This window comes from Lissotriton helveticus, assembly GCF_964261635.1.
Source record: "Lissotriton helveticus chromosome 1_1 unlocalized genomic scaffold, aLisHel1.1 SUPER_1_unloc_75, whole genome shotgun sequence".
Taxonomy (NCBI): Eukaryota; Metazoa; Chordata; class Amphibia; order Caudata; family Salamandridae; genus Lissotriton; species Lissotriton helveticus.
Genome location: NW_027611720.1, coordinates 1,010,244 through 1,023,927, shown reverse-complemented (window position 1 = coordinate 1,023,927; position 13,684 = coordinate 1,010,244). Strand labels below are relative to the sequence as shown.

Here is a 13,684-nt window from a genome sequence, read left to right as displayed (position 1 = left end):
AAATGATTTAATAAAATTCTTTAGGAGGCTAAGCATTCTTAAATTAAGAAATGAATTAAAGATAAGCCAGGAATAGAGAGAAACAGAAAAAGAAAGAGGATAAAAAAAGTAAAATCTATCTATATAAATAAAAATGTAACTGTTTGTTGTTCAAAATCTCAAATCTCCGAAAGTACTCCACCGATTGCTTTGAAATTTTGACACAACGTTGGATTCGAAAACGGGCGTGTTTTTATATACACAACGTTGGATTCAAATACGTGCGTGTCGAATACGTGCGTGTTTTTAATCGAAAGCCCGAACAGACCCTATCGATTTGGTTGATGCGCAACAACTACAAGGGACGCATAGAGACAATAGTCTACATATATTAGGATGGACAGTTGGTGTCAGGATGGCAGACCGTGAAGTGGGTGGAGGAAGGGGGGAGGAGTTGGTTCAGTTTGCAACATAATTTAAAAAAACACGATGCAACCGCGACCTGCGGTTCTGTTACATGTTATATATTAAGGATGCGCCCAAAAGCTACCATCTGTACTGTTTGTTTCTGTTATATTAACTGATGTGATGTGATTTAAACATGTATCAAATTGATATCGGTAAAAACTGGATAACAAGCAGCAAAAAAAACATGAGTACTTGCTATGATACATGTACTACAAACTGTGTTTTTCGAAACAGTTTCTTTAAAAACATTTAAAAAAAAAAGCTCAGGGCCAATCTTTAGAATTGTGCGGTTTAGATCTAGACACGGATTGCTTCTCACAGGGACAATTATATGTTGCGTGTTCTGGAGTCGGCAAACCAGACAATCTCTACATCTGCACAGACAATGGAACAACAAAAAATATTGTATACCCACAAGCATATTAGAAACGTACGTTTACTCTTTTCTTTCTTTTCCATTTAACCAGACTGAGCCACAGCAACGCGTGGCCGGGTACAGCTAGTAAAGATAATAAAAACAAGGGAAATAGAAAGTACGAAAGAAAGAAATGAGGCTCTCATATATTGTATTCAGTGGTGCTTGTAATACGGCGGCCAGGATATCCATCACGTTTGTGTCTAACTAACCCTGCCAGCAAACTCTAAATCAGGCTCTTGGCAATGTTGCTGCTGTTAACTGTGCACCATTACTTCCGCAGAAGTCACGGGCAAGAGACACCTGGCTGCCTGTAACATACTTTTTATAATTACAAGGGTGTGATAACACCGCATAAACAACAAGTGCAGATTAAACCGCAGGGTTCAAATAAACCCACACACACACCGTAAGATTACGCTGTACTAAACACACACGCCTCAATAACAAGTAACTAATACAAAGACTGATGGACATAATGAAGCAGAACTAGAGATACATGCATAGCACAGACAAGATAAAGGTCTTGATTTAGAGTTTGGTGAGCAGGGTAATCCTGCACAAGCGTGATGGAGTATCCTGTCCAACAAACCGATGGTCTGCCTGACCTAATGCAAGTCAGCTGGATTGTCATGTGTCCAGCCTTACTTGAGTGGCATTGATGTAAATACATTGGACGGCCCTTCCTCTCTAGATCAGGCTGTCTGATATGTTTCTCTTATTCAGGACCACCAGGGAATACCTGGCAGTCGTGATGAGAATTTGTTTTTAAATGAATCCCACTTCCTGGGAGAAAATTAATCAGGGAGAAAGTTCCAAGAGTGTGAGGGTGATTAGTTATTGGTTTTTAAAAATCAACTCCAGATTTGGAACAAAAGTTGCTGAATGGCCGCCTGGAAACATCCCCAAGGGATCCAGAGAATTGTAGATCAACTTCCTATAGATGGTCGAGATTGCTTTTTCGGTTGGGGATTAGTTAGCAGCTGGTCCTCCACTGGGGATGCATCAGGCAACTCCCCCCTTTCCATATGTGACCTTGCAGAGCGTGACCCACCTGCAAATGTCAGAACCATCTTTAGTCACCTAATATACCTTTGTTGTAGGATTGTGAAGGACACAAGTGCCTGTCTCCTCCACACATCGCCCGGCCGTTCTAAGCTAATCAATCCCCATTTTGTAAAGCCCTGCAATCCTCCCACTGCACTTAAGAGATCACCATCCTACAGTGGAGTAATTTCAGTCAGCTTACCTTCTCAGCCTAAACACTTGGTAGCCTCTCTTCACACCCTTACCACTTTATGGATATGAGTAGGTAGGGTGCACTCATACTTTCTTCGATACAGCACGGCGTGGGGTAACCTCTCTTGCCCATGGCCAATCTATCTACCCGGTAAGCAGGATCCTCACAGTCCGCAAAAACCCAGTTGTTGACTGCCACCAGCTGCGTGGCCCAATAATACTTGCGAATGCTCCGGACCGCCAGTCCACCTTAAACTCCCCTCTGCATCTTACTCAGTGCGAAGTGCCACCATCCCACAACAGGAGCCAAAGTTCTCAGTCTACCTTTTAAAAGAAAATGTCTGGTGGGATCTTAAAGGACGTTTTTTGCACGATGTACAGGAAACCCTGGAGGGTCATCACTTTAAATAGGGCCACTCGGCCCAGTAAGGAGAGCGGGAGCGCCCACAAGTGTGGGGCATCCCAGCGAAGCCGGTCTAATTTCGGGAGTATGTTCCTGCCTGTGCTCTCTTGTAATGACCACAACCAAATATTTAAAGCCATGTAGTGCCACCCAAACTGTGCACCTAGAGTGCAGCCGCAGGGTCCCTGCCACCAGCAGGAATATTAAGGACGTCTTCCAATTGATCTTATATCTTTAATAATCTCCAAATATGTGAAAGATTTGTAGGATTTGTTCACTCGAGAAGGCTGATTACGTGTCCTACAGCAAAACATCACCGTAGACGGAGATTCTCTCATCCCACTCTTGATCAACTGGAATACCCCATATGAGAGGTCCTGGCGAACCCACGCATGTGTGAAGAGCATAGGAGACAAGGAACATCCCTGTCGGACGGCAAAGACTCGGGAGACTGTGTTATTGACGTGCATGCACTCTAGAGGGGCAGCATTCAAGAGCTTGACAGCAGTGCCACTGGTTCAGCAAAGGAATCCCCTGTTGCGTGTAGTAATCCATTAAGGTGTCAGAGATTTAAGCGCGTTCCCTGGTGTGGCATAAAGCTACTGTTCGCAGGCAGATCGCCGGGGCCTATTCAAGGACCTTAGTCTCAAAATTAAGCAGGGAGATAAGTCAATAAGACCCACACTCAGTTGCTGGTTCGTCCTTTTTGGGATGACACCCTTATTTTCATATACTCTGGAGGTACTCCCTGATTTTATCCACCATGCTTTTATATAATTCTAAAGGGAGCTCATCAGGTCCCGTCGCTTGCCCTTTTTGCAAGGTTCCTAATGTCTAATTTATTTAGTCTACTGTCAGGTCTTGGTCTAGTGCGTCTCGGTCCTTATTTGTTAGCATTGGCAGGGTCAGGTCTTTCAGGAAGTCTCTCCCAGTGTTTCTGTCCCCTTGTTGTCAGTGTCCTCAAGGATCCAGTTCCGTCCTTTGTCTGGTCTCTCTTACCATGTAAGCAACTCATTGGCTTTATCACCGACATCATATAGACAATGCTGGGTAGCCAGCGCTTTAGTGCACGCTATTTTCCATTAGTGCTTTTAATGTATGCTGCTTCAGTTGATGGTGCAATGGGAGAGAAACTGATTCCCCACTTGCCAAGCGAACCTCCAGGAAAGCACATTCCTTGTCCTGAGCCTCGCACTTCAATTTACGTTCCGTCGACATTCTCCCAATCAAGGCTTGTGTCTGGCCTCGAATCACTGCCTTGAATTCACCCTATAGCATGCAAGCTGATTAAACAGGCCGCCCGTTCTCCTTAAAATAGAATTCTGCTCTATCTCTCATACAAGCTTTGAACGTCTTGTCTTTTAAATATCACGGATCAACCCCTGGGGGTAGGATGAAGTCCACAACCGGACCACCATCGAGTTGCACCTCCACCAGCGAATGGTCTGAGATTCCCCCTGCTATGTGCGTAGCATCTCTAAAATCAAATTTATGGACAGTCTGGGTGAAAGGATGGTGCAGGCATGCCAGACTACCATGTGCTGCAGACTGGTGCGTCCGGTTCTGATACCCTCTTCCCCTTTAGGGGCATTTAGGAGTATCATGAATATAGTATAGGGTCAGTTCTGTCATTCCAGTCACCCCAATGCTTGTATGCTCTGTTGTAAGCGTCTTACCCTTTCACAGGATGAGTCAGTCTTGTCTGGGTCTCTTTCCTGTTTCCCGACATTTGAATGGCACGCCCGAAGACTCGAGAGAGCAGTGACCCACCAGCAGGCTTTTGTGGAGTGCTTTTGTCCTGGATATAGTGCTGCATTCAGTAGGGCACCCACTCTGTCTTTTCTTTGCAGTTGCCTGAAGATCAGCAGTCCCAAGGTAGCAGTCACACCTGGCCTGTCTGTAAGTGCAGCCGCCTCTGGAGGCCCGACCGTCAGCAATTGAGCCCACACTGTGGCTGGCTGGACCACAGGCGTGAGCTCAGACAGGGTGTTCGACACTGGAGTAGTTGTAGTCCCTCATGAGCTTCTGACACAGAGTATTCAGAAATCCAGCAGCTAAAAGCCCAACACAGGCTCTACAGGAAGTCAATAGATTCAGACCCTGTTGTGTTAGGATTTTGACAAGTGAAACCTTGAACAGGCCTGTTGGCATCACACAATCGTCCTACTGGGCCTCAAAAATCATGTTGTCGTAGACTTTTATTTTCTGCCTTGAACTGTTGGGAGAGTCTTGGGGGGGGGGCGGGGTCCCTCAGACTAGCTGGTCCTGCTGGATTGCTTTCCGGCCCGCCCTACAGAGAATGAGGATGTGTCGGACCTTGCTTCTTCCCGGACAACCTTGTCCTCCTGCTGGATAGTCAAACTCCCATCCTTTTCTTACCAGACATGCAGGCTTCTAGGCAGACTTCTAGGTTCTTCAGGACAGGTACCCAGCTTCTCCATTAAGTAATTCAGCCTGCAGGTGATGTCCCTGCAACTTAGATAGACTATCAGGCTGTTACCATCCCTGGTGTCACAGCAGGCACCTGGGTACTTTGTAGAGCACTTTATTCCTGGGTAACAGAGGACTTTGAACTAGGGTATAAAAGAGGGATAGATGGTCCCACTTGTATACACAACTGGCAGGCAGGAGATGCGGTTTACTCTGTCGCACTCTCACATTGCTTCTATGCTACGCATACAAACACCCTAAACACGCTCTTGATGTTAGCGCAAAGTCTGGACACAGGCATAGAAATGGAGCATTACATAAGTGTGTCAGCAGGACGCCACTCCACTGACCATGATGCAAAGATATCATAAGGCTATTGATCCTTACAACAGGGTGCATTGCCACCACCGCTCTAGCTGTTAAACCCATGACAGTACTCTGCCTTTACCCCTTCGGTGCTCATGACATAACGGTTCCGTCATGAGCTACGGCTGAGCTGTGCTCATGACGGAACCGTTCCGTCAGCTCATGACGGAACCGTTCCGTCATGACCACGCCCGTTTTCATTAGAGCTCAGCACCGGAGGGGGAAACGCGGCCGCACGCAAGGGGTTAAATAAGGGCACACTTGGTGTGACCCTCCAGGTCACAGGACCGGTCCAAGACCTCTCGTAGTCCCTTGTTAGAGGTTGCACAGTACTGGAGTGGCCGAAAAATCTCATGTAATTGTTTTGTGGTAGATTTATCCCAGTAAAGTTCAGTTACAAGTTTGATGCCGTGGACTGGGGAGTTGCCACGAGGAACAGATTATTCTGCCTGTCAAACCACATGCCATTCACTATTTCATAGTGTTTTTCTGCTTTTACTTGTTTTATGCAGGTGGTAGATATATGCATGTGGTTGGTTGGGGGTAGATGGGTGAAGCAGGGGAGGGAAGAGGAAAGCATTTTCTAACAGAGGGAAGAATTGTGTGTTTCCCCAGTTAGTAAAAAAACAGCATAATTCCTGGCTGCTTCTGCTGCACCCAGAGTCTGGTGCGTCATTTCAGTAAAATGTTTCTGTCTGGAAAAAAAGGATGTCCTATTTACCGGGTGCAGAAAAACCTAACAACTGATAATCAGGTGGAATAAAATGAACACATGAAAGTACGCCTTAATTTCATTGCCCTTGATTCATACTCTGAACCATAGTTGAGGGATAGGTCTAGGCATAGTCCTCGCAATACACAATAGATTTGCGTGCGGCAGAGTCCAGAGCTCAAAAGTCAGGATACCAGATACAAGTAGGTGGTAACTCAGGGCAGGGGAAACGTCTGTTGTCCGTGGAGGGGAAATTCCCGTCCCAGAAATCTACATTAAAAATTAATTAATAGTATTCTTTTTTTAATATCTGTTTGGTGCCAGTCCATATGACTTTAATGTCTGCCTTTGGGATTCTATGTTACAAGTCCATAGGGTACATGTATCCTTTGTGAGCTTAATAAATTCTACAAATCCTCACTCCTACATCCAAGTACTCTCAGGCTACTATTCTACACTCTGCTCTGTCTGAAGAACAGCTGAACATTTTCAAAATTCTGCAATTCTGCATTGATATGGCTTGTAAATTATTTTTGGGGAAATCTACATGTATTAACTATTTAATTTTTATACTATAGGTGATTGAAATTACGGATGAAGAAAGCAAGATTTAGCACTAAGCAACTGAATGTTAGTGCCATAAGAAGGATTATTTTGAAAAACTGAAGGACATCCAGCATTCTAAGTTTGAACAATTTCCAAAATCTAGGTGTGGCGAGGAAGTGGGAGCTGAGGAAAGTACTATACCTGTAAGTGAAGTCTCTAATTTTGCATTTCATTAACCCAGAGCAAAGTCATATCTGTGCACACAGCATCAGAAATAATGCCAGAAAGACCAATCACAGCATCCTCATCTGAAATATTATCAGAAAGACAAATTGCCTCAGCATGACAGAATAACGTTCATCTAAAGCATGCATGATCTAAAGCATCATGTAATTCCAGAGAGGAAGCACACACTGCATTAAAGAAAGATATAACAAAAGGTTTCTTCTGCAAACCATCAAAGAAAAGACACTGAAAGAAGTCTCCGAAGCTGACACGCTAACAACCAAAAGATTGGAAAATCACCTTTGTGCAACAACTGTTTTTAACCAGTTACGCAAGTTTGAGACTATCTGCCTCGGGATATAACACCTCGACGCACTCTGCTCACTCTGGCGAAAACCTTAAAAATTCACCACTTTATTGTGTTCATGACCATCTCAGATTGTTTTCTTTTTATTGTGTGCTGTTCTGTAATTCTATGTAAATCGCCTCGACATTATCTGCTGTGCGTGAATGATATGTAAAACTGTTAAATATCAAAATGGATTAAAGGAGCACCGTTGCGCTATAGCTAATGTAAATAAATCCTCGTCTTCAGAACTACAAATCTTAACCTTACACCAAACATAGAAAGGGTAAAAGGAACTGATGTTCTGCGCCTAATGATCCACAATAGTACTGTGCACGTTCTAATGTTCTCAGTTACTGCCTTTACGCCAGTGCAAAAAGGTACTACTCAGTTTAATCATTAAATATCAGACTAACACCTTATCACTGCATTGCTAAGAACCTATACAAATAGATTTGAGAAAAACTTCAGTCACAAAATAAGTTGCTGCCAGAGAGGCTACAACCAAAAGACTATTATCTGCTACAAACATTTCGACATGTGTTACAGGGCTGCATCCAGACATATTTTGCTCAATGCAAGTGTTAAGAAGATTACGCACAATGTCTTTTAGAGATAAATGCTGAACAGTATCTAAACAAGCCCGACTCTAAAATCGGGTTCACTCTTACCGTGGCTTATAAGCAAGAGAAAACTAAATGTAGAGATATTAACTCTAGGAATACACCTTTTAAAAACACGGGCTGTTAAAACAATTTCAGTGTTCAAACCTGCCTCAATCAAAGCAAAATAACCCAAGTTGGGGAAAAAGTTACCTGTGCCAAAAAAGATTAAGCCATAAATCTCATCTCACTGAATTTGAGAGAATGCACACTGGGAAAATCCTCTCTCAGTGCTCAGAGTGCCAAAAAAATTTCAGCAGTAAATATTATCTCACTGAGCATATGAGAATCCACACTGGGGAAAAACCTTATCAGTGCTCTGAATGCCAGAAAAGGTTTTGTAACAAACAAAGTCTTTCTCGACATGTATTAATCCACTCTGACGAAAAACCTTACCAGTGCTCTGAATGCCAGAAATGTTTCAGTTTAAAAAGTAGGCTCACACATCACATACAAATCCACACTGGGGAAAAACCTTATCAGTGCTCTGAATGCCAGAAAAGGTTTAGTATCAAAGCGAGTCTATATCGACATGCATTAACCCACTCTGTGGAAAAACTTTACCAGTGCGCTGAATGCCAAAAAAGTTTCAACCGTAAATCTTATTTCACTGAACATATGAGAATCCACTCTGGGGAAAACCTTTATCAGTGCTCTGAATGCCAGAAAAGGTTTTGTAACAAATCGAGCCTATCTCGACATGCAATAACCCACTCTGTGGACAAACCTTATCAGTGCCCGAATTGCCAGAAAAGTTTCAAAGACAAACGCAGTCTCACTCATCATACAAGATACCACTCTAAGGCTAAGGAAAAACGTTATCAGTGCTCTGAATGCCAGAAACGTTTCAGTGATCAAAGCACTCTGACTCGGCATACAAGAACCCACACTGGGGAAAAACCTCATCAGTGCACAGAATGCCAGAAAAGTTTCATTTACAAAATCAGTCTCACTCGGCATACAATAACCCACACTGGAGAGAAACCATATCAGTGCACGGAATGCCAGAAATGTTTCAGTTGCAAAAGCAGACTCACTGAACATACAAGAATCCACACTGGGGAAAACCCTTATCAGTGCTCTGAATGCCCAAAACATTTCAAACTTAAATCACTTCTAACTGCCCATGTGAGATTCCACACTGGGGAAAAACCTTATCAGTGCTCTGAATGCCAGGAAAGGTTTTGTAACCAACAAAGTCTTTCTCGACATGCAATAACCCATTCTGTGGAACATCCATATCAGTGCTCTGAATGCCAGAAATGTTTCAGTGTAAAACGTAATCTCGCACGGCATACAAAGATCCACACTGGGGAAAAACGTTATCAGTGCTCAGAATGCCACAAATGTTTCAGAGACAAAAACTGTCTCACTCGGCATACAAGAACCCACACTGGGGAAAAACCTTATCAGTGCTCTGAATGCCAAAAATGTTTCATTGACAAAAGCAAACTCATTCAACATACAAGAATCCACACTGGGGAAAAACCTTATCAGTGCTCTGAATGCCAGAAATATTTCCGAGACAAAATAAGTCTTTCTCAACATTCAATAACCCACACTGGGGAAAAACCTTATCCATGCTCTGAATGTCAGAAATGTTTCAGAGACAAAAGAACTCTTTCTCAACATATAAGAACCCACACTGGGGAAAAACCTTATCAGTGCTCTGAATGCCCAAAGGATTTCACACTTAAATCACTTCTAACTGGGCATATGAGATTCCACACTGGGGAAAAACCTTATCAGTGCTCTGAATGCCCAAAAGATTTCAACGTTAAATCACTTCTAACTGCACATATGCGATTCCACACTGGGGAAAAACCTTATCAGTGCACTGAATGCGACAAATGTTTCAGGATAAAAAGCAATCTCACTCAGCATATAAGAACCCACACTAGGGAAAAACCTTATCAGTGCTCCGAATGCCAAAAATGTTTCGGCCAAAAAAACAGTCTCATTATTCATATAAGAACCCACACTGGGGAAAAACCTTATCGGTGCTCTGAATGCCACAAATGTTTCAGTGAAAAAAACAGTCTCACTCAGCATATAAGAACCCACACTGGGGAAAAACCATATCAGTGCTCTGAATGCCAAAAATATTTCTGCCAAAAAAACAGTCTCATTATTCATATAAGAACCCACACTGGGGAAAAACCTTATCGGTGCTCTGAATGCCACAATTGTTTCAGTGAAAAACCCAGTCTCACTCAGCATATAAGAACCCACACTGGGGAAATACCTTATCAGTGCTCCAAATGCCAAAAATGTTTCAGCCTTAAATGTAATCTCACTAAACATATGAGAATCCATACTGGAGAAGAAAATTATCAGTGCTCTAATTGTCAGAAAAGATTCAGAGGTAGAGATAATTTCAAGCGCCATAAGAAAACACACCATCAAAATATTTTAGTGCCAGAAAAGCATCAGTTTTAAACACAATCTCACTCTACATGAGCAGACGCACACAGGGAAAAAGCATTAGCAATGCTGTGAATGCCAGAAATTCCTATCTCATAGGCACAGCCTCACTAACCATAAGCGATTCTCCATATTGATGAAAAACCTTATGAGTGTTCTGAATGCCAGAAAAGCTGCAAAGAAAAACGCTATCTCACCATGAGAAACTCCACACTGGAGAAAATCCTTATGCCAAAAAAGCTAGTATCTGAAAGACAGAATCTGGAAGAAACACGTTAGTGTTGAATGAATGAATAGCATTTTTATACCACGCAAAACTTAGCCCCAAGGGGCATCAAGGCGCCAGACAAACAAACAAAAGGTCCACATTACCAGATAGATGAACCAGGAAGCCACAAAAGGCGCAGTCCCTAATATGCCTGGGAGAAAAGCCAGGTCTTCAGGTGTTTTTTGAAGACCGCTAAAGAGGATTGGCTAGTGAGCTCCAAAGTGAGAGAGTTCCAGAGTTCAGGAGCTAGAACAGAAAAAGCTCTTCCTCTCCACTTTGCCTTTGTGAACTTGGGGACCACAAGCAAATTCTTGGAAGAAGACCGGAGGGTTCTACTGGGGGAATACACACCCAGAAGGGCCCTGATACCTTCTGAGCCTGCGCCGTAAAAAGCACCATGGGCTAAGCACAGGAGTTTAAAGGTAATCCTAGAGGGGATGGGAGTTCCTGCCAAAAGTCTTGAATCATTTGAAAAGATACCATCCAGCGTATGGCCGGCCAAATGTGTGGGGCTAATGACCAGTTGACCCAAACCACATGCCGCTAGACCATCTACAAATACTGCAGTATCCTTCGATTCTATGGCCTCTAAGTGAAAATTAAAATCGCAGAGAATACTGAAGTGGGGCTTATCAACGTAGGGCTCTATCAATTTAAGGATGTCATGGGCAAAGGTCGTTCTGGGGCCAGGAGGTCTATAACAGAGAATACCAGAGAAAGAGGCCGAGGGAAGTAAATTAATAGAGAAATATAAAGCCTCAAACTTATCAGAGGGTAAAGAAAGAGGCTTAGTGCTACAAGTAAAAGTGTCTCTGAAAAGGATACCCAGGCCACCTCCCTTTCGTCCTGACCTATCCATTCTGGCCAAAGAATAGCCCTCGGGGACTGCCTCTACGAAGTCAGGGCCGGAGGTTTCAGAACCCCAGGTTTCGGTAATAAAGACCCAAAGGGGCCTTTTTTGAGAGACAAAGTCGTTGAAGGCAACATTATTACGAGCCAACGACCTAGCATTAAGGAGCAGGCCAGCCTCACTTAAATCGTTAGGAACGGGAAACTGACTTCCATATCTCCTAGATTTATTAAGACAATAATGGCGAGGGCGTATGGATCTAGAAACCCCTTTGCAACAGTTGAGATTAACCAGGTTGTCAGGAATAGAAGAGAAATGACACGGTTTAAACCCAGGTCTAAGTGCAAGAAGTGCAGAGTGGGAATATAACTCACGATTTATATGAAGAGTAAAACGTGGTCCAGCCCAACTAGCCCCTTGCGCGTCCTTAGCGCGGACGGGTGCAACTTCGGCGCACGCCTGCTGCGCGCGTCCGCTGTGCGCGGAGAAAGTCATCCCGATTAAATATGGCCGGCCCGAGTCTGGCGCACCACCTGACCGGCACCAGCCAATGGGCGCGGGGGGACTAGCTGTCTGCCGCCGTGCCCTCCACGCAAACGGGAAAACCCGCGGTGGAACGGGGCACAGGCAGGTAGGGACCAAACAACACTAAGCAAAGCACCCAATGCACAGTAAAATAATTTCCAATTAAAATGCGAGAAGTTTTAAAATTCGGCGATATATGAAAAGTAAATTCTAAAATAGCAGCAGTAAAGACCAGTTAGCAGCAAGTCAATTCAAATTATTTTAGAGCAACCGGGCATAGTAAGTCATGCACCGGTAACGAGAACCAACCGAGGATTCCAGTCGTCCCGATTAAATATGGCCGGCCCCGAGTCTGGCGCACCACCTGACCGGCACCAGCCAATGGGAGCAGGGGGACTAGCTGTCTGCTGCCGTGCCCTCCACGCAAACGGGAAAACACGCTGTGGAACGGGGCACAGGCAGGTAGGGACCAAACAACACTGAGCAAAGCACCCAATGCAAAGTAAAATGATTTCCAATTAAAATGCGAGAAGTTTTAAAATTCGGCGATATATGAAAAGTCAATTCTAAAATAGCAGCAGTAAAGACCAGTTAGCAGCAAGTCAATTCAAATTATTTTAGAGCAACCGGGCATAGTAAGTCATGCACCGGTAGATTCCTTACCTTAGAATTACCCCCAGGCGTCAGACTGGATACGGATAGTTTTTCGTCAGCAGTACCCCTGCGCGTCGGTAGGTGTCGTCTTCGGCTCTGTGTCGGTGTCGTGATCGCCGGAATGATGTTGCTGGAGTACTTAGAGGCCTCCCTCGTGCGCTGACGTCAGTTCTTCTTTTTTCCGCGCTAGCTAGCGCAGATCTGGGACGAGCACGTACCTTTAGTCATTTTTTTACTAACTTTTTGGACATTTTTGTCTATCTTTGTCGAGTCGACTCGACTCCTGGTGCCAGTAGGGATGCCCGGTTTAAAGCTGTGTGACGCCTTTAACCGACTGAAGTCTGTTACCGACCCCCTCCGCCGGTGTCCCTACTGTTTGGGGGGCGACCACAATGACAAGTCGTGCCCTGACTGCCGGGCCTTGACGTCGAAGGCTAGGCGGGAGCGTTCCCGTAAGCTCCTCGAGCTCCGGCAGTCGACTCTGTGCCGCTCGAGGTCCCAGTCGGGGAGGAAGTCGAGGAACTGGTCGCGGAGCCGCAGTCATCACCGATGATCCGGATCCAAGTCCTCGCACTCGGGTAAGTCGAGGCATGTCAAAAAGAAGCAGTGTTGCTCTTCGGACTCCCCTCGCCACTCACGCGGCTCAGGAGTCGCATCCTGTCCCACACCCTCCGCTCCCTGGACTCAATGCGACTCCGGGCGATATTAGAGACTTCCTCGTTGCCAAGAGGACTCTCTTCCCGCCGTCGACACCTGCCGGCGCGGCTTCGGGCCCCACTGGGAGTCCTAACTTGCTGGCGGCTTCGGCCCTGGTGCCGTCGGCAACTTCGGTCTCGGCGTGCAGGACCCCGTGGGATCCAGGCCTGGATCCCGGTCGACGCCAGTTGACCTTATGACTTCTCCGCTGGTGCTGACCCCGGCGCCATCCTCGGACAACACCGTCCCTGGTTTTAGCCCCAGTACCGGTTCGGCGTCGGAGCAGCGCGTCTCTGACATCGATGGGTGAGCCCTTCACCTATGACCCGGCTCTGTCATTTATGCAAGTGTGGCTCACTGGTTAGAGGACGCAGACCCTGAAGCAGGGGTCAGACCTGGGACCAGGGTTCAATTCCCGACGCGGCAGGGTCTTGAGCCCAAATGTCCACGGACTCGACAATTCTCGCTTCGGTGCC

The 13,684-nt window shown here is 45.2% G+C and overlaps 1 protein-coding gene across 2 annotated transcripts in view; it reads left to right on the top strand.

Annotated features, from left to right (window-relative positions):
- LOC144806454 (uncharacterized) overlaps positions 1-13,684 on the top strand; it is a 124,481-nt gene that overhangs the window by 4,773 nt on the left and 106,024 nt on the right. The window contains exon 2 of one of the 2 annotated variants that reach the window (XM_078672816.1): positions 6,591-13,569. The exons of the other annotated variant lie outside the window; for it this stretch is intronic. Coding sequence (XP_078528942.1) covers positions 7,996-10,230 — 2,235 coding nt within the window. The 5' untranslated portion in view covers positions 6,591-7,995 and the 3' untranslated portion in view covers positions 10,231-13,569. Of the gene's footprint in view, positions 1-6,590; positions 13,570-13,684 lie in introns of those variants that run through there. 2 annotated transcript variants of the gene reach the window in all.